Source organism: Oncorhynchus keta, chromosome 34 (genome assembly GCF_023373465.1).
Source record: "Oncorhynchus keta strain PuntledgeMale-10-30-2019 chromosome 34, Oket_V2, whole genome shotgun sequence".
NCBI lineage: Eukaryota > Metazoa > Chordata > Actinopteri > Salmoniformes > Salmonidae > Oncorhynchus > Oncorhynchus keta.
Genome location: NC_068454.1, coordinates 50679249 through 50703741, shown reverse-complemented (window position 1 = coordinate 50703741; position 24493 = coordinate 50679249). Strand labels below are relative to the sequence as shown.

At 44.2% G+C, this 24493-nt stretch overlaps 1 protein-coding gene across 11 annotated transcripts in view; it reads left to right on the top strand.

Annotated features, from left to right (window-relative positions):
- LOC118367237 (phosphatase and actin regulator 4B) overlaps positions 1-22640 on the top strand; it is a 56878-nt gene extending 34238 nt beyond the window's left edge. For 3 of the 11 annotated variants that reach the window (XM_052493975.1, XM_052493976.1, XM_052493981.1), the window contains 15 exons: positions 504-607; positions 709-753; positions 8533-8694; positions 9040-9120; positions 10001-10519; positions 12858-13214; positions 14889-15032; positions 16132-16657; positions 16911-17182; positions 19280-19505; positions 19647-19702; positions 20108-20169; positions 20508-20645; positions 20818-20894; positions 21083-22640. In XM_052493975.1, coding sequence (XP_052349935.1) covers positions 504-607; positions 709-753; positions 8533-8694; positions 9040-9120; positions 10001-10519; positions 12858-13214; positions 14889-15032; positions 16132-16657; positions 16911-17182; positions 19280-19505; positions 19647-19702; positions 20108-20169; positions 20508-20645; positions 20818-20894; positions 21083-21098 — 2785 coding nt within the window. In that variant the 3' untranslated portion in view covers positions 21099-22640. Of the gene's footprint in view, positions 1-503; positions 610-708; positions 754-3600; positions 3837-6870; positions 7480-8532; positions 8695-9039; positions 9121-10000; positions 10520-12857; positions 13215-14888; positions 15033-16131; positions 16658-16910; positions 17183-17614; positions 18754-18781; positions 19217-19279; positions 19506-19646; positions 19703-20107; positions 20170-20507; positions 20646-20817; positions 20895-21082 lie in introns of those variants that run through there. The other 8 variants (XM_052493979.1, XM_052493977.1, XM_052493978.1 and 5 more) reach the window with 8 other exon arrangements.
- Positions 22641-24493: the final 1853 nt, after the last annotated feature.

The following is a 24493-nucleotide window of genomic DNA, read 5'->3' as shown; positions in this document are numbered from 1 at the left end:
TGGCAACACTAAAAATAAATTGTGAACGTGCTCCCGTTCTGTTCCCAAGGTTTAATATTGTCCCCCTGGCTATGACACTGTTACACCAAGCTGCAGCTAGAGGTGTGTGTGCGTGCGTGCGTGCGTGCGTGCGTGCGTGCGTGCGTGCGTGCGTGCGTGCGTGCGTGCGTGCGTGTCTTTTAACTCTTTTCCCAAGTTAATATTTAGTTACCACACACCACAATGTGTTCATTGCTAATTGTTTTTATTAACTAGCTTAGAATTCAGATTTGGATGTAAATCTGAAGAGGGGAAAAAAATGCATTTTTCAAACAATCGTCAAGACGATGTGTGTTTGCGTGTCATAGTGATGCTACCCTTCTCCTCACTCCAAATACTCTAAATATGTAAGTGTTGTTTTATGTGGAATGTCACTTGTTTATCAATCCCCATTTAAAACTGGTAAAATGCTCTCCCCTCCAAGCTGTGTGTGACTGACTGTGTGTTGTGCTCTCTCTGGACAGAGGGACTGAGTCGAGAGGGCATCTCCAGGGAGGCCTGAAACCTCTCCCCACAGACCTACCTGCTGCTGAAGACCACCACCTCCCAACACCAATGACCTTCTCCAGTGTACATCTTTTCAGTTTTACATAAATGCTACTCATTAAAGTTGACCTTTTGCCATTTACCTCTGCAGGCTAATAAATAATGTTGCCGTTTCTTTTTCAGGAACCGTTGACTGTTGCTCCTCAGACCTTGTAATGGAAAATCGTGGTAAGTTTGGCTTCTTTTTCATTGTGGTTTGTGTAGTAGTGCAATATAGACCTGGGTGTGTTTATGGGGCAGTTTGTTTTTGCTGCTACTCGGCGCACAGCAGACAGCTCAGTTCTCTATGGCATCCGCTGTAGGCAAGGGAGACAGGCTCCCTCCCTTTCTTGTTAGCACCAGTCTGTGTGTTGAGCTTCAGTTCCGTCTGCCTGCTGAAGAGGCCTGGCCCAGTCTTTTTTCCAGGTCGACAGGTTCCGGGCTCATGCAGATTGGCCCAGCTCTGTCTCCTGCTTTCTGGAAGCCAGCCCAGTTTATGTGGGGCAGTGAGAAAGGGCCGTACAACTACAGACTCCATCTTCTGAAGCAGAGAAAAGGAAGGGTCATATCTAGTCAGTTGTAAAACTGATCTGTGTATTCCGCATTTAAACCAAACCCTCTGAATCAGAGAGGTGCGGAGGGCTGCCTTAATAAACATCCACTTCATCAGTGCCTGGGGAACAGTGGGGTTAACTGCCTTGTTCAGGTGCAGAATGACAGACTTTTTTACCTTGTCGGCTCTGGGATTCGATCCAGCAACCTTTCGGTTACTGGCCAAATGCTCCTACCTGAGAGAGACAGCCCAAGAAGGTCAGAGACCTCATCTGTTCAAATCAGCAAATACTTTAGCTTGAGCTTGCCTAGCACAATGGAACCAATATAATAGTCCCCAAAGTGACCTTGGAGGCGGCTTATTGTAGAGAAATTAACATTAAATTATCTGGCAATGTTACCTAAATAGTTTTGGTGTTTTCTTTACTCTGAATGTTTTTTTTTCGCTTGTTCAATTGTCTATTTTCTTCTTCGTACTTTTAAAACATTAACATCAAACAAGTGCACACTTTAAAATACAGAGCATAAATCCACTTTACCTAAAGCAGAATTTGAAAATGTTCCACAAATAACCCTGTCTTACTGTATGATTTCACATGAAAACCACAGTGTATTTCATGTTCATACAATAGAAACACTTATATATGAAAACATAAATAACTGAATGTTTTTCTACAAACTGCTACCAATAAAGAAAACTGACAACAATTACATTCAGCTTTAAGATAGTGGCACCACCGTAAAATCGTCTTTCTTTCATGCACCCGCACTGTCTGCACTAAACGTTCACACTCCAGATAACGTGATAATACCTTGACAAAGTTATTAAATTGCATGTTATGACATATTTTTTTTGATATTAGAACTTTTGGAAGTTCTGTTAAAAAGAACGGACAAGTTTACATCTGCAAAGTTCTGGTGCTTTCTTTATTTTGAAGAAGGCTACTTGCACTTGGCCAGAACTTGCTGTTCTTCCTGACTACCACAGTGCAACAGCACCATCTATTGGCCTAATGGACTACTAATGCTAAAGCATGTAGAATATACAATTTTAGATTAATTCAGACAAATACATGAACAAATTGGTTTAAAAAATAATAATAAAGGGGTGTCTGTTTTTAGTGACTTTGTTTTCAATCCATTACAGCAACAATTCTGGTGGACATTCCTATAGTCAGCATACTAATTGCACGCTCCCTCAAAAGCTGTGGCATTATGTTGTGTGACAACTGCACTTTTTAGTGTGGTCTTTTATTGTCCCCAGCACAAGATGCAACTGTGTAATGATCATGCTTTTTAATCAGCTTCTTGATATGCCACACCTGTCACGTGGATGGTAAACATGGTAAACATGGTTGTCATGGCTTGCTGAAATGACATGGAACGAACCAGTATCGTCTCAGTATTACTCTTGAGTGCTGACTGGAAGAGAATGTAAAGAAGGCTTTTGTGAAGCATATTGCATTCATTTTTCACATTTACATTTTAGTAATTTAGCAGACGCTCTTATTCAGTGCGACTTACTGGAGCAATTAGGGTTGTGCCTAGCAGATTTTTCACTTAGTCAGCTCGGGATTTAGACCAGCAACCTTTCTGCTCTTAACCACTAGGCTACCTGCCACCCCATGACCTCCTCAGCAGTACTAGCGACATTTCTGCTGATGGAATGCTGTGTGGTCTCAGAGCAGACACTTCCTCCTTTCTCTATCTGAACTACATCTCCATTGATAGAGGGCACAGATAGAAATAGATATCTCTCCCAAAGGACATGCTAGTAGATTTGTACCTGCTCTGGTTTTCCAGCTTTAAACTATTTCATTTTTATGTCGGAAGTGAGAAAGAGAAGGTACAACTTTCTATATTTTTTCCCCAATTTTTGTGTTTTCTCTCTCGGACAGTGGCCCATCCTTTTAGTTCTCTGTGACTACTCACACCTCTCAGCCCTACTGGCAGAGTTGCTGTTAGGAGCCCCCTGCTCATGCTGTACATCCATATGGTGGCTCCATAGAGACAAAATATGAATACCTCAGTGGGTGTCATTATTTAACCTTTGACCTGGATCTGGCCACTGTCAGGTCACATGAGCAGTCAGAGCCCACCGCTGAAACTACTTTCATTACTACTGGTTTGGTCTATTAAGCTGCTGAGTGCCCCATTCAAAGTGGAAAGAGATCCTGTGAAGAAGGATCCCACCCTGGGTGGGCATATATGAAGGACTAAAGCTAGAGAGGTTAGCCAGAGAATGTTGGTAAATTCTGTCACTCTCATACACACACACACACACACACTAAAATACAAGCGCATATTTATACACCACCAGTGCAGCACAAAGGAATGATAGGCATCCGTCTGTGAATGCTGACTGGCCAGAGACCCAAGGAGGGAGGGTCAGTGAGAAAGGGAGAGGGTGGGGAGCACTTCAAGGGAGCAGGGAGGGTAGGTCTTACGGAGACCGAAAGAGGGAGGTAGAGTGGGAGGAGTATACCAGAGGGGAAAGAAAGTCGCACAGAGTTTCTGGCAAAGTAGACAGAGGTGTCCGGGAAAGAGGAGACCAGGGAACTTGGTTGAACAAGCTGTGGACCAGGTGTGCTCCTCCTCTTCCCAGCACGGAGTCCCTATTCCTGGGTAGAAAGAGGAAAAGAGGCCCCTCTGGGGCTGGATCATGGGACAGAGCCTTCCTCTGGAGACCCCAGCTCAGGACCAACACATCCACCGTAGCGGTGAGTTTCTAGTTTACTCACTCACATACACATGCTCTATAATCAGTCTCACAAGTACACACAAGCACCTTTATAAATACACTCAAGCACTTCTAATACAATCCTTAGTGTTCAGTTTTTCTAGTTTCTTTTCAACATCTTAGCTGCGAAGGAGAGAGGGCAACGGAGAGGCGGGGCAGGAGATTGTGTAATCAAAAATGTTGCACACTTTACCACAGGAAATGTTAAAAATCACTGGGATCATGTGGATGAATATCAGCTGTGTGTGTGCGTGCACCCACATTACTGAGTGCAGGATAGCCTTCTGACGTGATGTGTGCAAAACAAAAAGATTAGCCGCATAAACACATGCCTCACTGTTTGTGGCAGTAAACTGAGATATTGAAACATTTTTCTGAGGGATTACTGGAAATAGGATTGTCTGTCAATGTGTAGGGCGTTATGTGCTTTTTTGGAGCCATTGCATCCCCCTTCCCCCAGTATTGTTGTGGTCTGTTATCCCATGGAGGTTAAGCCTAAGAGATTGGGTAGTATTATTATTATTATTTTATAGAGATGAAGTATGGCAACCAGCGAGAAATCAGCCTAGTGTGCCAATAACAAGTTACAGGCACACTAGGCAAAAAATCAACCAGCCCATCTGGCATTTGAAATGCCAGATAGCCAGTCCGATCCGGTGTGTAGGTGCAAGTACACAAAACCAGGTTTAGAAATGGCTATCTTTTCAACCAACAACTTTAGGTATTGGAATTACCTCTCTGGTACCACCCACTAGTGACTAGTCAAAGTGACTAGCCATTACAAAACACGGAAAGTGAGGGAGAGGGTGGACTCTTATGTAAGTGATCAGGCTGCTCGAGGCATCGGGCCTGCTGCTGAGGCCCTTAAAACAACTCGATCTGCTCTCCACCACATGCTCACCTGACTGCTCCTGCAAGTCAAGGGGCTAAGGCTAAACCTGGATCATAATTAACTACCGTTTTTTACGCAAGTTATGTTACATAACAATGTTTCCATACTCAACGTTACAGCTTGTACAAAATGATGCCATAGATTTTTCAACTAACCTGCTCCTGGCAATACTTTTCTCGTTTCGGGTAAAAGGTTATCTTATAAATATTCGTGTCCAGTTGCTGAGCACGCCCGCATTCTCATTGACGGGGCTGTATAGTGGAGCAGGTTGAGTGCTTCAAGTTCCTTGGCATCCACCTCACCAACAAACCAACATGGTGCAAGCACACTAAGACAGTTGTGAAGAGGGCACGACCAAACCTATTCCCCCTCAGGAGACTGAAAAGATTTGGCATGCCGTCCTCAGATCCTCAAAAGGTTTTGCAGCTGCACCATCAAGAGCATCTTGACGGGTTGCATCCCTGCCTGGTATGGCAACTGCTCGGCCTTCGACCGCAAGGCACTACAGAGGGTAGTGCCAGTACATCACGGGGGCCAAGCTTCGTGCCATCCAGGACCTCTATACCAGGTGGTGTCAGAGGAAGGCCGTAAACATTGTCAGACTTCAGCCACTAGCTAGTCATTTCCGTTACACTACACATGGTGGGTGTTTAAGACCCTACTCAAGTTTGGCCAGCACCCAGTCAGTAGGCACCCCCATGGATGCCTTTCAGAACCCATTTTAAGGCTCATTTTGTTAGTTCCCTATTTCTGTTGAGGAGCGATATTATTTTTTTCTTATTTGTGAATGTAACATAACTAGTGACGACCAAGTCTGACACTGTTTCCTAATTGGCAAGCTCTAGATGGGCTGGCTTCCTGATTGGACAGAACTGTCTAGCCTGGTATCCTGGCTGTTACTGCATCATTCACTTTGAACTTGTCATCCAGTCCTTTGTTTTTACATAGTGGATTGCGCTGTCAGATTTCTGTCTCATCAGCCCAGCAAGGAAATTTATAAACTTGATCTCGACTATAAAAAGCATCTAGACGTTATCTCACATTTCTTTGACTAACATTTAGTTTTCAACCTCTGAGATTTGTATAAACCTTGCTCTCTGTCTCTCTGACATTTGCAACATTGTTTCAATATTCAAATGTGATCTTCAGCTGTCCCATAGTAATGAACGTGTCGGGAATCGGAACAAGACAGCCAGGCAGGCAGCGTTTCTCAGCCAGTCGAAATCATGAATCAGCTTGAATTATTTTTATGGATATATACAAAGAAATGTCAATTGAAAAAGTGCAGCTAGTTTGCAGTCTTTCCAGCTTCAGTTTGAAGTGATTGTGTTAACTGTGTTATTGGCTAGCTCTTCTGAACAACAGTGTCCTGACAAGTGAGCACATTTTCTATGCCAGGCGAAATCGTGCCTCATTAGCTCATTTTTACGGATGCGTACAAATAAATGTCACTAGAAAAGCGTTTATACAAATTCAAGTGCAGCTATTTTGCTGTTCTTCTGGCTGCACTGTAAGTTAGCTGTAGTTGCCTAGCTAGCAAGCAAGGGATAAGAACGTTGCCAGCAATGGAACATTTAGACTGAACTGGGTCACGTCTCCAGCAACCGAACCGATAGAATGAATGACCAGACAGCTTGGGTAGCAACTCTAGATTTGTGTCAGGACTATATCTTGTGGATGGATGAAATAGTATGAATAAATTGATCAAAATAACGTTTTTAATGAAAATATGTCAATCGTTATTTGAATATGTTGGTGACCCATTGTATAAAAGTGATAATGCCCTCGAAGCCAATGTTTGAAGGATATATTGGCACAATTTGCTAACACCTGTGCCAATATATCCTCCAAACACCGCCTTCTCGGGCATTATCACTTAATATTATGTCCTGTGTGCTTTATAGCCTACAATGCAGGCTATCAGTTGAAACAGGCTCTCTTTTTCCATGTCCAGTACAGTAAGATGTGTGAGGGGTGGAGGTTGTCTTAGTTCTGTCACAGTTAGGATCAGGGTGGAGTGCTGTTTCCTCCCTGTGTTTCCCAGACCTCACCCCCCCCTTCCTCTGTCCGAGTCACACAGCTGCAGACAGCCTACACGAACCGGACCTCCACTCACTCTTCAGGCACCCTTTTGGGTATAGGAAGGATCCATTTGTTCACCTTTCCAATCTCTGGGATAAGATCAACTGTATTTCTTGCTACCAGCTGAATGGAGTGAATGTTCTGCTGCTGTGTGTTTCTGGTAGTATCAGTCAGTCAACCCACTGTGGATCTGGAGTGTGTCGGCCCAGCACAACCAGCACTTGTCCTGTTTGAGTGGATTTTAGCTAACCTGCCTGCCTGCCGTGCTCTCCTTGTCAGAGGCAGACCGCTCTGCCAGAGCCTGCTGTGCCTGAGTGTAGGAGAACCAGGGGAGTTACAGACAACTGCATTTAGCAACTCGTTCTTTGGACATCATAACCTGAATCCACTGGTTTTTGTAACTTCCTGAGGAGCTGGATGTATATGGTTTGGAGCTGGCCTCTGAACTTCGATGTTTTGTCTGCATGTGGTTTAGCAGCCTGCTGTGGGTCTTTGCGCTGTCACAGCCGCCCCCAGCCCCTCCCTACCTAGGGTGTTGGGATCGACTCGGGACAAGAGTTTGAGTTTTTGAACACAACCTTCTGCCTCCTTATGGCATGTTGCCTCAAGTCCCACCACCATGGAAGCTGGACCCTGATCTCCTACCCAGGTAGACTAGCTCTGTAATATAACCTCCATGACCCTGCTTTGGAGCCCATTTCCACCTTTTGACATGTTTCCTATACCTCCACTTCTGGTCTTTTGAAGGAAGGTAATTGTATAATATCTGCCCATCAGCAGCTGGAAAATAGTGGGTTTTTTAAGCGTGCGTTGATGTGTGAACCGAATCGCTGTAGTAGTGTTATTGCCAGGACATCCTGTTTTTGCGGGACTGGTTGGTTGTTTTGCCCCAGCCCTTCTACACAGTAAATATTATGTCTGCTGAATTAAAACCTCATCCTTAGAGGAACCTGGCTCACAGAGATGTTCTGTGAAAGGCCTTGTGAAGCTCAGCACGCCTGTCAGTCACCTGAGCTGTTACCATGGCAGCTGGATGTCTGCGTGTCTTGGAAAGAGTCCTACCTCCCAAATTATTTTTAAAGGTGTATTTGTTAGTGAAAAATGTGTGTGTGTGCTTCCACATAGCCTGTTGGTGTTGAAAGGCTGATAACAATATTTTCCCAGTAGGGAGGAATGTGAGACTGTGGGAAGCTATGGATGGAGGCCAGTGCAAGAGGGACTCTCCCTTCCCAAAGCTGTTGGTGACTTGGTTGTGAATGTGTGGAGGAGTACATAAGCATTCACCATCACCCCGCCAAAGCACACACAGTCTCAGAGCTCTGAGCTAAAGATAATAATCTTCCTAATGAGCCTGGCCCTCCCATGTTCTTTACTCATGGTGCATATGGGTGTCAGTCTAGCATAGCTAGGCTAATGTTCTTCTGCACTTTACTCTGAGTGCGTATGGGTGTTAGTCTAGCTCAGTTAGGCTATAGGATAATGCACTTTACTCGGAGTGCATGGGCCAGGCTAAACAGCAGCTGGTGCACAAGGTTTTGCTCGCCTCAGTTAGAGCTCAGCTAGGCTACTGTGAAAATGTCAGGGCTCTGGTTACCTCTGCTCTCTGTGCTGCTGTTATGTTGTAGATGCCCAGTTATGGTTGTCATATTTCAACAATGTTTCTTGACTCTCCATTATTTTCTCTCTGACTCCATTGCTCCAGTTGATGAAGTTGACCACCTGCACAACACGACGGAGGGAGATGGGGACAGCACCCCTCTCCCATGCAAGGGCAAGGGCAAGTTCTCTACCCTTGGCAAGATCTTCAAACCATGGAAGTGGAGGAAGAAGAAAAGCAGCGAGAAGTTTACGGAAACTTCAGAAGGTTTGTGTTCCAGCTTCATTGTGTTTGTTAGTTTTTACGTGTTGCATTCAATCTTTATCAAACACCTTTCAGTATGTTTTCCTGTCTCCTGGTGATATGTACATGCCATGGCCTTTTCCAGTGTGTCCAGTTCAGTCTGCTTAAACAAAACAATTGTTATAGTGGTTAGAATAATATCATTTTTATCTGAAGATCTGTAAACTTACATCTTTGACTTCTGGAACGTGAAATGACACACTAAAATTTGAAATATTATCTTCGGTTTTATATGCTATCTGGAAGAAATCTGAAGAAAAAAACTCAGAGCCTTAATGCACTGGCTTAAATTCTGTGTGTTGACGGCAGTTCTGGAGAGAAAGATGTCGATGAGGCGACCAAGGCAGGAGCTTATAGAACAGGGAGTGCTGAAGGAGCTCTCAGAGAATGGTAAGAGTGCTGCCACTGGTGATGTCACTCACTCACCTGATCCTCACATGACTCAATCAGCCAGTTCCAGTTGGCTCCCTACTCCTTTCTCTTGCACCTAACATTTTCAATGTTTCTATATCTGTAAAGTGTAAGCAACATGGTGGACGCTCCACCACTACCCTGCATATACCTATCCAGACCCTTCAGATCTACAAACATTTAAGGGTTATGGCAGCCAAGGAGGCGGGAACAAATTGGAAATGGCTTTATCTTTATCAGACAAAAGTCCATGGCTATCACACCTACACAGACCGCATAGTCGATAAGTAACAGCTTCAAGTTCAGCACACTCCATGGCAGTTGAAGAAAGTCAAATTCACTCTCATGCTCCTTTTCAACAGTATAACTATATATTTTGGGAAGAAAATGACATGGTGTTTTTCTTGAGCTGGGGAAAGTGGAACGAATTGCGCCCTGAAGCGGAATAGCTTTTAAAGTCAGTGTGTTCTGTGCTCTTACTCGCTTTGCCGGCGTCAGTGTTGCAGAGGCCCGTTTATGAAACATATTTCACTCCATGGCCAGAGCTCTGGTCCAAAGGGGTTGGCAGTTAGGACACCTTTCTAAAACCTCTCATTCTGAAGGGGCCTGTGAAATCATGTCCAGATGCACAGAGGGAACCAATCCAAAAGTCCATCATGTGCCCTATTTCAACAAGCCAATTAAGTTTGACCATTTATTGCAGAACAATTTGAGTAGAGATAATGGCTTTGTTAGATTTCTGACTAACCCCTCCCTCACACTTGGTTAGTGACTCAAAGTAGTGCTAGTTTATAGATCTTCATATGTGTGAGTGACTCTGTATGGAATGTCTCACTGCTTGTGTCCATTTTTGTGACAGAAGGGGACGATCCTCACAGCCCCAAACAGTCCTACGTGAAGAATGGCCACACCCTGCCCGTGGGTGGTGGTGGTGGTGGTGGAGGGGGCAGAGGGCAGGAAAACCAGACAAGACCCCCCTCAGACCTTGGGATGAACCCCTCAGACTTTAAGATTAACCCAGCCTGGCTGCCCCAGATAGAGGACCACAGGGTCCGATTCCCCCCGGACGTAGACCGCCAGGGTGGCCACAGAGGCTCAGGACAGCAGGAGGAGGGCCGGCGAGGAGATGGAGGGTCCCAGGGGGAGGGGGAATGGAAGTCTAACATGGCCTGGCAGGGCCAGGCGATGGTCCAGGTGCAGGGGATGGGACAGGAGGAGGGTAGACGCGGGGGCAGACTCCACCCTTCTGACGGAGACAAGCGGCCGGGCCTGCAGAAGGCGCCATCAGAAGACGGTAGGAGGAGTCGCCCTGCTGAGACCGCATGGAAACCTACCCTCCCCCGGCACGCGTCCTCAGAGGAGGGAAGGGCCCGTAGAGGTGAGCTATTAACACCAACACATTATTGTACTTTTTAGATATGTGTGTATTGTTGTGACTTGTTAGATATTACTGCACTGTTGGAACTAGGAACATAAGTATTTCGCTACACACGCAATAACATCTGCTAAATATGTGTATACGACCAATCAAATTTGATTTGACACACACGCGGCCTTATTCTGTGGAGTAGGGTGAAGCTGTCCTTAGACACTGATCTAAGGTTTGTGTTTTCCCCCTAATGGAAGATTTGAAAACGATCAGCTGATCCTAGATCTTTGCATAAGGGCAACTTCTACCTGGAGCCTGGTTTTCTGACTGCCCTCTCTCCAGTCAATCTTCCTCCTCTTCAGTTCTCTGGTTTGGCCCCAGATATAGACAGGAGTCTCGGAGCCTCTTTGCTCCCCAGAGTCCTGCTCCAGCTATGCGTCTTATTCGGGAGCCGAAGGGAATAGAGGGACTAGCTCATCCTCTCCTCCTTTCGTAATTAATGCGGCATTATCGTTTTAACGATTCCTGTCCTTAAAAGCTAATGCCTGTCAGCTCAACCGTAACCCTGCTGAAGAGCTAAAGCTAATTGATACAATTCCAGCTATTACACAAGGAGCTAAATGGTCTGTAGTGTCTTGTTTCTTTTAGATCTTATACTCTCCCTGATTTATATCTTAATCTTCTCGCTTTCTCTCTTCCTCTCCTTTTCTTCCCTTTTACCTCTCCCTCGGTTTTCTCTGACCTACAGTGCCTTCAGAAAGTATTCACACCCTTGACGTGTTTCCCGTTTGTTGTTATAGCCTGAATTTTAAATGGATACAATTTATATTTTGTGTCACTGATTTACACACAATACCCCATAATGTCAAAGTGGAATTATGTTTCTAGAAATGTGTTTCTAGAAAGATGAAAAGCTGAAAAGTCTTGCGTCAATAAATGTTCAACCCTTTTGTAATGGCAAGCCAAAATAAGTCACTACAAAGATACAGGCACCCTTCCTAACTCAGTTGCCAGAGAGGAAGGAAACTGTTAGTTTAGATTTTAATGGCTGTGATAGGAGATAACTGAGGATGGCTCAACAACATTGTAGTTACTCCACAATACTAACATAAATGACAGAATGCAAAGAAGGAAACCTGTAATCCAACACACCGCGGAGTACCATTCTTTATAGCATTCTTTCAAGCATGGTGGCTGCATCATGTTATGAGTATGCTTGTCATCGGCAAAGACTAGAGGATTTTTTTTTAGGATGAAAGGAAATGGAATAGAGCTAAGCACAGGCAAAGTCTGAGAGGAAAAACTTGGTTTAGTCTGCTTTCCAACAGAAACTCGGAGACACATTCACCTTTCAACAGGACAATTACCTAAAACACAAGGCAAAATATACACTGGGCTTGCTTACTAAGACGACCTTGAATGTGCCTTAGTGGCCTAGTTTCAGTTTTGACTTAAATTGGCTCTGTGGCAAGACTTGGAAATTGCTGTCTAGCAATGATCAACTTGACAGAGCTTGAATCATTTTTTAAATAATAATGGGTAAATATTGTACCATCCAGGTGTGCCAGAGACTCAGAGCTGTAATTGCTGCCAAAGGTGATTCATGTATTGCCTTAGGGGTTGAATACTTATCTAATGAAGATATATTATGGTTTTATTTTCCATTAAAAAAAACTGTTAGAATTTTTCTTCCACTTTGACATTAGGGCATTTTGTGTAGATCATTGTCAAAAAAGGGCACATTTTAATCCCACTTTGTAACACAACAAACTTTGAAAAAAGTAAAGGAGTGTGAATACTTTCTGAAGACACTATTTCCTATTTTCTCTGTGACATCAGCATGTGATAAGGACTTGTCTATAAATAAACTTCAGCTTTGAGGAATGGCGTGGGATAAGAAGCAGGGTGGACGGCTAGGGGAATGGGGGTTTAGTACTGTAATTACAGCACTGTTTGTCATTATCAGGGGATCAGCTGTGTAGATAATCTCATACAAGTGTTTTGACACACACACACACACACACACACACACACACACACACACACACACACACACACACACACGCACACACTAGAGTGACTGAGTGAATGGCACAAATTGGCTCAGTGCTTCAACCCAAGACTGAAACATTTGTTTTTTTTAGGGATGAGATAGTATCTTTTCCATTTTTGAAAGAGCCAAACGCACCCAAAAAGGCTAGCAGTGTGTAGTGAGTTGTTGTGTGTGTGGTCTTTGACACAAATGCGCTCATGTGTCTCTCATGATGATGATTTAGTTATTAAATGTATAGTGCTCTTTAACACATGTATGTTATGTAACGTGTTTTGTGTGCTGTGTGTTTTGCAGAATCAGAGAGCCATTTTGTTCCTGACCCAGATTTGCTGCGGGACACTCTCCGAGAGTCTCTGCCCCCCAAACAGTCCGTTATGCCCCCCAAGTGGCCGATGAGCTCCACCCCCGAGCCCGGCAGCGAAGGGTCACCCTCATCCCACACCCCATCCAACCACCCTGCAACCACGTACTCTTCCTCCTCTTCTTCCTCTGCAGTTGCATTGCCTGCCCGAACTGTCTCCTCTGCAGGCGCCAACCCCCAATCTTCAGCAGTAGTGTCCTTCGCTCCATCCTCCACCCCCCAGGCGACCAAGCAGCCTCCCCTCCCCCTGCCTAAGCCCGTCAACAGGGGCGTTAATGCTGCCATGTTGGGTGAGTAGTAGTACTAGTTGTGGTGATTGTAGTAGTAGGGACCGCAGCTGCCTGTTAATCACGGGATGACAGAATTAGCTTATGAGATTCCAGAGGAGACCAGGTGCAGCTTGCATCAATACACACACACATTCACTCAGTGGAGCTTCCTCACGTAACATGTAGTTAAGTGTCACATGCATACATGTCTGCAGAAGACTCACGTTACATGCATAGGCGTTACTACAAGGGACATGTATGTACACATTCTATCTCACACACACACTTTGCCGCTCATCTTTATAATGATGTTATCCCTGCGGCTCCAGCAGCTGTTCCCTAGACGATAACGTAATAAGACTGAACTATTTTAGACAGCAGCAGCAGAGCAGATTTTCCCTGGCATTGTATCTCTCCCAGGACACCACTGACTCTGGTGGCTCTGAGCCTGCTGCTGCTCAGCTCCATACGGAGGCAATATTATTATTGTTTTTACCAGGGGCGTTTCTTGTCAGGGGAGCCCGCCTTTATTCACTGTTCTCTTTGAGATCTGATACGCCTATTACCTTAGGACTGTTTAAACACATTTTTTTTATATATTCCCTCTAGTTTCCTGTGCCATTTTACATGTAGGTTGGTTGGTTACGCCTGGAGTTGATAGGCTTGGAAGTCATTTGCCATGCACTCGTGTCACCTATTTGCCATCTACAGTCTTTCAAGCTATTTCATATGTACGTTCTAGAATGTATGTAGACATTTCAGCTCTCACATTATGTAAACAATTCTGATGTATTAAACCATGTCGGATTTGTTAAAAGAGGTGGCATAGAATACTCTGAACAATGGGGACATGATGGGGACATCAATGGGGACATGACATGATACTGAATATGCAATCACTGCTTTCCCCATTGATTCCCCTCTCACAGCCCAGGCAAGCCCCTCAGACACTTAGCGCAGTACTCTAATTACGCAAACCCTCTTGTTCTGGGTGCTGGTAGTGCGTTAAGTGTAAGCCACCTTGGTCGTGTTCATTAGACACCACACGTTATTTTTAAAATACTGACTGAAACCAGGAAGGACTTCCTGGACTGTATTTAAAATGTTGTGCTATGGTGTGCCCAAATGAACACCACCCTAGTTTATGTGTAGTTAAAGTTAAGGTGACCAGATATTGGAAATGAAAATCATGGATTTTTTTTATATGGGGCTAGCTGTGCAAAAATATATAAAAAAACAATTGTATGGAACTATAGTTAACTATCAATTTTCACTATATTCCTTTCAAATACTTGTTTTAATTCTAACACAGAAATGGATCACTTGTTTAGCAGAATCACTTGGTTGTTCATGCAGTGGTTACATGTTACATGTTTGTATCAATGATCAAACGTTCTCATAAATGGTCAAACAAGTTTGGTACAGGGATAGACAATTTGTACATGCAAATCTGACGAGATACAATGTTTTGATTATTGAAATATAAACCTCATTATCAACGGTTGCATCTTGTTTTCTGAGGGATAATCAGGGATAATTTTGGGGTGGGCAGCTCTTGCCGGGGACAGGCCACTAAAATTGGGGACCGTCCCTGGTAATCAGGGACGTCTGATCACCCTATACACAGTGTATATATTCAGCCAGCCTTATATGAGAGCTGAAGGCCTGTGTGTCGTGCCTCTCATCCCCTGCCAGCCTCCACTCTACAGGGGGGTGAGAACCAGAATGACTCCCAACTGCCCCTCTACTGGTCCTGCTGGAAACGCGAGGGCGACTATGATGTCTACCTGTCCCTCCCTGTCTACCTGTGCCGGCGGGATGGCAGAGGCCTGCGGTCAGGTAAAACAAAGGATGCCCACCAATGCCCCTCTTCACTGGCATCGCCGCAGCAACGGTGCCCACCTTGTCTCTCTAACGTCTTCCCAAGCCTGCGTTTTATGTGTGGCTGTATGCCACACCCCTGTTAACCTCAACCTTCTGGTTACTTGCGTCATCATATTTCATTATCCTGACTTGAAAAGCCTCATGCCAAACGCTACCTGGATGCAACTGATGGACTAACCTATAACGGCCTGGATTGAGTGCTCTCTTCTGCTCATGCCATGTTAGGCTGCATGCGTGTAACAAGGTTGAGTGAGGTGTGCGTGTAAGTGGGTGTACGTGGGCGTCTGACCACCATATGTGTACTACGACCTCTGGCATGTGAATGGGGGAGTAACTGAGTGTCTCCCGTGATGGCTAGCTGTGGCAGCCCAGCGCAGACCAGGCTGCCCCATAAAGGCTAATCCACACATCTGCTCTGGAGCGAGAGAGGAGAGAAGGGGCTTGACTCTGTTTAAAGCAGATGTTAAAATCCAGTTTTAGTATGCTTCATGTCTGGCGCTCAATCAGTCTGCTGCTGTGATCTATTGTACTCCAATGCAGTATGTATCCATGGCTTTGTATTTTAAAGCTATTTCATTTTTACACATTCACCAGCAACTGCATCGAGCTTACGTATTTAAAGGTTTGCATGCAATCGCAAAAGGTCTATTCCAGCTTGGTTGAACAGAGTTTTTTCATAATTCTCAGTTCAGAGATGCTCAGAAGCGATGGATGCATACTGGCCAATTCGATTTGTATATGGTCTGTGTGTGTTCTAGTGCATATGTACTTATTCAAACCCTCACTGTAACCTTGATTGCCACATGCACCCATTTGTAATGTAAGACCCTGTCGGATGCACTCATGTGGACCCAGTCATGTGACCTGGGTTTGTGGACCTATGCATTCATGTGGACTCAGTCATGTTACTTGGGCTTGATCTTACATGTAAATGGAGACGTTAACAAGCTTGTGCACTCACTTGATCCGCAGTTGAAAGCCCAGATATAGGTGTAAGTGAACGTGTGTTTATCAGTGTGTGACACATTCAATAAACTGTTTCTCCATCACACAGGCAACCTCACCCAGGCCGGTACCAGACTGGTGCCAAATAAGCCCTCCCCACCGATGCCCCCCAAGAGGACCACCCCTGTCACAAAGCGCAACCCGGAGGACCCGCCTGCGTCCACCCAGTCTGTCTCCACCCCCTCCCCTTCCCTGTTTTCTCCTGAGGACCATCATAACCACTCAGCAGGCTTCCAGATGCCTCCCCCATCCCCGCCCTTACCCAACCACATCCCCCCTTCTCCCCCCCGCCAGCATCTGCAAGCACACTACCTCCACCACCAGCACTCCTACCAACATCCCATCCCCCAGCCCTTGCTCTTTGACCCCCCCAGCCCCACCAGTGAGCCCCCCCAGCGGCCGGCCCCCGTCCCCCTGCACATCATGATCCAGAGGGCCCTGTCCAGCCCCGGCCCGGCCCAGCCACATCCCGACGGCTCCCAGCGCTCAGCTCACTCCCTGCTCTTCGAGACACCGCCTGAGTACCAGGGGGATCGCAGCCGGCCCCTAGCCGTCAGCATCCAGCCTCTGAAACTGTGAGTCCTATATGTCACTGTGGTATTTCCTCCATGTTCTAGACTTGAGTAAAAATCACACCTGAAACAATAGATGTAAAGTTGGCAAGACCTTGTCTAGGACTTATGAAAGGATCTAGCCACACAATCTTTCTGTGATGCCAATGATTTATTATCAGATTTATTATCATCAATAATGATATGTGACTGACGGCTTTTCCTATTCTGTTGAAACCTCATCTGGTCTCCATCGCTCCATTTCTCACGCTATCAGGGCTGAGGATGACTACTCGGAGGAGGAGGAGGATGATGAAGAGGAGGAGTATGATGGGGAGCTCCCCCAGCCAGAGCTGGAGCCACGGAGCAGGAGGTGCATGGTGGGAGAGCCCAGCATCAATGTCATCCCTGAGGGACCCAACAGCAGTGAGGAGGAGGAGGAGGAGGAAGAACAGCAGGACTTGCAAAGGGACGACAGTGACTCGGACGGGCCAGTGCTCTATAAAGATGAAGATTCAGACGAGGATGAGGAGGATGAGCCTCCACCCAGTATGTATCTCTGTCTCACTTGAATTGCTTTATGAATAAACATTTATACTCAGATATAGCAGCATCTTTAAAATACTGTAAAAGTATATATGCCACCTATCAGACACATTTTAGACGTGAATTACAGTAGTGTGAGCGCATACACTTTTTGTATGTGACTATTGATCCCTGCGGGAATTTACCCCTCATTTGTCATTGTTAGCACTGCACTCTTACCAATTGAGCCACACATGATACCTATACAGTACCAGTCAAAAGTTTGGACACACCTTTCTTTCTACATTGTAGAATAATAGTGAAGACATCAAAACTATGAAATAACACATATGGAATCATGTAGTAACCAAAAAAATATATTTTAGATTTGAGATTCTTTATAGTAGCCACCCTTTGCCTTCATGACAGCTTTGCACACTCTTGGCATTCTCTCAGCCAGCTTCATGAGGTAGTCACCTCCAGGAGGCTGAAGAAATTTGGCTTGTCACCAAGAGCACTCACAAACTTCTACAGATGCACAATTGAGAGCATCCTGTCGGGCTGTATCACCGCCTGGTACGGTAACTGGTCCGCCCACAACCGTAAGGCGCTCCAGAGGGTAGTGAGGTCTGCGCAACGCATCACCGGGGGCAAACTACCTGCCCTCCAGGACACCTACACCACCCGATGTCACAGGAAGGCCATAAAGATCATCAAGGACAACAAACACCCGAGCCACTGCCTGTTCACCCCGCTATCATCCAGAAGGCGAGGTCAGTACAGGTACATCAGAGCAGGGACCGAGAGACTGGAAAAACAGCTTCTATCTCAAGGCCATCAGACTGTTAAACAGCCACCTCTAACATTGAGTGGCTGCTGCCAACATACTGACTCAAATCCAGCCACTTTAATAATGGAAATTGATGTAAAAAAAAATCGCTAGCCACTTTAAACGATGCCACTTAATATAATGTTTACATACCCTACATTACTAATCTTATATGTATATACTGTACTCTTTTTCATCTACTGCATCTTGCCATCTTTATGTAATACATGTATCACTAGCCACTTTAAACTATGCCACTTTATGTTTATATACCCTACATTGCTCATCTCATATGTATATACTGTACTCTATACCATCTACTGCCTATGCCGTTCTGTACCATCACTCATTCATATATCTGTATGTACATATTCTTTATCCCTTTACACTTGTGTGTATAAGGTATTAGTTATGGAAATGTTAGGTTAGATTACTCGTTGGTTATTACTGCATTGTCGGAACTAGAAGCACAAGCATTTCGCTACACTCGCATTAACATCTGCTAACCATGTGTATGTGACAAATAAAATTTATCTGAATTGAATTTTAGATTTTTGGTTCCAACTGCTGTGTCTTTGTGAGATGCAGAGTAGGTGAACGGATGATCTCCGCATGTGTGGTTCCCACCGTGAAGCATGGAGAAGGAAGTGTAGGGGTGCTTTGCTGGTGACACTGTCCGTGATTTATTTTGAATTCAAGGCACACTTAACTAGCATGGCTACCACAGGATTTTGCAGCAATACGCCATCCCATCAGGTTTGCGCTTAGTGGGCCTATAATTTGTTTTTCAACAGGACAATGACCCAACACACGTTCAGGCTGTGTAAGGGCTGTTTGACCAAGAAGGAGAGTGATGGAGTGCTGCATCAGATGACCTGGCCTCCACAATCACCTGACCTCAACCCAATTGGGATGAGTTGGATCGCAGACTGAAGGAAAAGCAGCCAACAAGTGCTCAGCATATGTGGGAACTCCTTCAAGACTGTTGGAAAAGCATTCCAGGTGAAGCTGGTTGAGAGAATGCCAAGAGTTTTCAAAGCTACCAATATGGCAAAGGGTGGCTACTTTGAAGAATCTCAAACATTAAAATATATTTTGTTTTGTTTAACACTTTTTTTGGTTACTACATGATTCCAGATGTGTTATTTCATAGTTTTGATGTCTTCACTACATTCTACAATGTATAAAATAGTCCAAATAAAAACACTTGAATGGGTATGTGTGCCCAAACTAATGACTAGTACTGTATATCTTTGTATACCTGACTCCATATCTCTGTGGTTCTTGTTCAGGTGCTTTGGCCAGCAGGGTCAGAAGGAAGGACACTTTAGCTTTGAAACTGAGTAACCGACACGCGCCAGAGAAACAAGCTCGAGAGGACAAGTCCAGCGATCACACCGAACGATGCACTCCGGGACACACACCAGGACACACACACCAAGGGTCAACTGGGCTGACGTGGCAGAGCAGGGAGCAATGGGAGGCCATACGCACACAAATAGGCTCTGCACTCACAAGGTAATAGATAAAGCCACACAGTCTCACTATCATTTTCTTCTCGCTCTTCTCTCTCTTTCTCTTTCTCCCTTTTCTCTCTCCACATATACACACACCAAATCTAACACAAGGTTGATGTGATATTGATATTCTAACTTCTAGGCGTCTCAGCCAGAGACCCAGTGCAGAGGAGCTGGAGCAGAGAAACATCCTTCAACGTAAGTCTTTCCAACTCCCCATCACAATTTTTTCAACAGGTGAAAGCTTAGTGGTGGAGGCGTGAAGCCCTTGCCTTCACCTGTCTGATCATGTCTAATCAGAGAACTTTCTTCCTCCCTTCCTTGAATAATGCACTTTTATGGAATTAGAATGGGGCCTAGATCTCTCTCAGTAAGGATTCTTGTTATTTATATAAATGAGGCCACATTTCAAGAGCATGAGGCCACTTCTTATCATCGTGGATTAGAAGAAAAAAATTATGTCGGTGTACTTTTGATTTGTACCTAGTACCTTTGTTAAGTCCCATTGGAAAATCCAATCTTTGTGAATAGACAACAATTGCACAATTTGGTGAATGTCTGTACAGGGTTCTAAACATTGGTTTGACTCGCTCTCCTTTCCAGCCAAGAACCAGGTAGACAGGCAGGCAGAGGTCCGAGAGATCAAACGTAGGCTCACCAGGAAGGTATGACCAGTGACACGCACACACCACTGTTACCTGTAATAAGATAGTTCTCTCATTTAACAGAACATTTACATATAGAGGATTAACTAGAGTGAATTTTTATAAAACGAGCTGAGAGAAGATGGAAGGTAGTCTTATTCAAGGGAGACTGGCAATGAGGCCCTTTATCTACTTCCCCAGATTCAGATGAAATTGTGGATACCATTTTGGCTCGCAAAACTACCTCTAACTTCCTTCATACTGAACATAAATTAATCTGACTCTGGGGAAGTAGATAAAATTCGTCATTGCCAAAATCCTGAAGGTATCCCTTTAAACTCTTTATACAACTCCTCTAGCTGAGTCAGAGGCCCACGGTTGCTGAGCTTCAGGCCAGAAAGATCTTGCGCTTCCACGAGTATGTGGAGGTCACCACAGCCAATGATTACGATCGGCGAGCGGACAAGCCCTGGACCAAGCTAACACCCGCCGACAAGGTACAATCAGCTGTCACTCATAGCTCCCTAAATCACGGCTTGTAATGTACTTATTTATTGACACCAGTATATCTTATTGCCTAGTAAAGGAAGTATATATTTCTGTCTCTACTTTAGTATTTAGATGCTGCCTTGTGTAAGTATTCACTATATTCATTTCCCCTCTGTCCAGGCTGCCATTCGGAAGGAGCTCAATGACTTTAAGAGCTCTGAAATGGAGGTTCATGAAGACAGTAGGATCTATACAAGGTACTTCCTCAGCTTATGGAAAACATGGAAGTTATATACACCATTCCATAATTTAGATCTTGAATTAACATACTAAGACATTTGTTTCGGTCCCTTTAATTGGCAGCTCTTACAGCCATGGAAAATACCTTTTTGATATGTTGAGTTGTTGTGATTTATCAAATTATCATTGATGTCCCTTTCTTTAGGTTCCACCGGCCTTAGTATCCACCCCATACTGGAAAGCACTTTATTAACCAGTGGCTGGCGGAGTCTCTGGAGAGGAGTCGTAGGGTCTTGGTGCTCCCTAAACAGACTGCCTTTTTATGTTGCTGAATGTAAGGTACAGATCATCAAGGAAGGCCCTGGAATTGACTGAACTGAAAACAGGGGGACTGAGGACCGGATGCAGTATTTCTCCCGGACATTAGGGGGAACCAAGTGCCAACAAAGTGGAGAGCTGGCAGAGGGGCTTGACCGAGAGGACTGACTGGGAGCCACTGCCAATGTGTGTTATCCCTCAGGGACTTGGTTCCACTGACAACGGCCTTTTGCCTTTTTTCTGCTTTTACTCTGTATGGCACAGTTAACCCATGTTGCAGAGATGTAAATGTAATAACATTACAGTAATAATAGTCCTAATAATGACTGCTACAATAATAAACACAGTGATAATACATGTTAGAGAGGAAGCTGCAGAAAGAGGATGAGGAAGAAGACGACTGTGGAATTTGCCGTTCCCCAAGACTGGAAAAGCTCTGGGATAATTGTGTATAGATTTCTGTGATTTGTTAGACTGAAACTTTGGAGAGTTCTAATAATGACAACTGTATCATATTTTGATCACAACATAAATTACTGCTTTTATTTTAACCTGTTTTGTAGTGTGCATTTTTACATTTTAGTTACCTAGCAGACGCTCTTATCCAGAGCGACTTACAAGAGCAATTAGGGTTACGTGCCTTGCTTGAGGGCACATCAGCAGATTTTTTTCCCCCGCCTAGTAGGCTTGGGGATTCGCACCAGCTAACTTTTTGTTACTGGCCCAACGTTCTTAACCGCTAGCCTGCCCTGCCTATATTTGTATTTGGCTGTAACGTTGGGGTGAGCATTTGAGCTGATACTAGTCATAGGAAAGAACACAATGAGGAGGTAGTTGGTGTGCTATTCTTTTTATTTGTTTCGTTCTTTTTTTGCCAGACACTGATCCCCATGCTGACAGTAGAATGCTGGTTTTTCATGTAGCAGATTTCTACAATTCGCTGCATGAGCCAACACAGTGCAATTATTGAATCAATACATAATTCTTTTTTTATTTTAATTTTTTTGTACTTCTCTAACATAGGTCAAACCATGCAATGCTGCAAATAATAGCTGTTTAAAAATGCTAAGATCATGATGGCATCTTAAATTAAATAAAAGTTGAAATGTTACACATCTTTAGAGAATGTATCAAAGTGCAGTTAGTGTAGATCAGGATTTGATTAATCAAACATGAAAAAACTATTTAGTGCATTTTACAGTTGACGGGGGAATCATTTCGTCAGGAAAATGCTTTTTTATCTGGAGAAATGTATCATGCGTCTTCTGGTCAGTAGATTACAGGGTCCTTTGCTGTACAGATGCATTTAGGTTACTGTTGTGTATCTTTTTCTTCCTTATTATTTGAAAATAAATGTTAAATATAGTAAAGTATTATATGTTGCTATTTTTCTAAGCACAAAATATTACTATATAATTAAACACTACAACAATGGGAATTTTTAAGTGTACCTGTTCAGTTTTACTCATTTTTTTTAAATGAAATGTAGAATTTTAGTAACTGACTAAATAGTCAACTATAATTAAAAACCTTAATCACTCTTTTTGTCTTGTTGTTGGACTTATGCCGCGTTCACGTGCTATAGTCGGAACTAGGAAACTAAGAAAAGTAAGACTTTAACTCTTTGCAGTTACACGTGCCGCGTTCAAACAATTAGCAAGTCTAACATCTTTGAGTTTCCTACTTCCGACTAGCACTTGAATGCGGCATTAATAGCTCACTTGTGAATAAATATGTGCGTGCTGTACTGTAAAGTGATGGTTCACTCCAGAATGAATTGCCTAATTTAGATTGAGTCCACATCCCACCTCCTGTCATCAATTGTGAAGATCCAGCTAAATCCTGTAATTCCAAATGAATGGGAAAGATGGGACTTCATCATTCAAGATGGTGCATCTCTCATTCATCTACGATGCAGGCATATAGCTGAATCACAAGAACCTACAAGTGGATCTAGACTAGTTAATATGAAAAAAGATCAAATACTTTCTGGGAAAATGTTCATGTTTTTGTTGTGTATTTTAGAATATTCGCATGAAAATGTGTCTCCAATTGAATGGAAATCTAGCTATTGTCTGGGTAGGGAGGGGAAAACTGAAAACTAGCTGTTATTGGCAGAGGTTTGGAACTCTTTGTTTTTGGTCTATTAATCAATTTACTGCATGGGGGATGTCATCATCGAAAGCTGAAACTCCTAGCCATGCAAACCTGCTGATTAGAAGGTCCTGTGTAGATTGCCTTTTCAACCAGCAAATATCAGGAAATTACACTGAACACACTCTTAGTCTTCGTTTGCATCAGCTGATACAATTTTGACTAGCTGGGCCTTTAAATGCCCACACCAGTAAAAATCCACTTTTCTGAGATGAAAGACGATAGCCAGAGTATTTATTTTTTATTTATTTTATTTCACCTTTATTTAACCAGGTAGGCAAGTTGAGAACAAGTTCTCATTTACATTTGCGACCTGGCCAAGATAAGGCAAAGCAGTTCGACACATACAACAACACAGTTACACATGGAGTAAAACAAACATAGTCAATAATACAGTAGAAAAATAAGTCTATATACAATGTGAGCAAAGGAGGGTTTAAACACTGTTTGCCATGCTTGTTCAATGAACCATAAACAATTAATGGACATGCACCTGTGGAAAGGTCGTTAAGAACCTAACAGCTTACAGACGGGAGGCAATTAAGGTCACAGTTATGAAAACTTTCTACTGACTCTGAAAAACACCAAAAGAAAGATGCCCAGTGTCCTTGCTCATCTGTGTGAACGTGCCATAGGCATGCTGCAAGGAGGCATGAGGACTGCAGATGTGGCAAGGGCAATAAATTGCAATGTCCGTACTGTGAGACGCCTAAGACAGCACTACAGGACGGACAGCTGATCGTCCTCGCAGTGGCAGACCACGTGTAACAACACCTGCACAGGATCAGAACATCCGAACAATAAACCTGCGGGATAGGTACAGGATGGCAACAACAACTGCCCGAGTTACACCAGGAACGTACAATCCCTCCATCAGTCCATCAGAATTCATGTTTATCGTCAAATGAATGAGCTTTACACCGAGGCCTTTACTCTGGAGCAGAATCGATTTGGAGGTGGAGGGTCCGTCATGGTCTGGAGCGGTGTGCATCATCGGACTGAGCTTGTCGTCATTACAGGCAATCTCAACACTGCGTTACAGGGAAGACATCCTCCTCCCTCATGTGGTACCCTTCCTGCAGGCTCAGCCTGACATGGCCCTCCAGCATGACAATGCCACCAGCCATACTGTTCATTCTGTGCA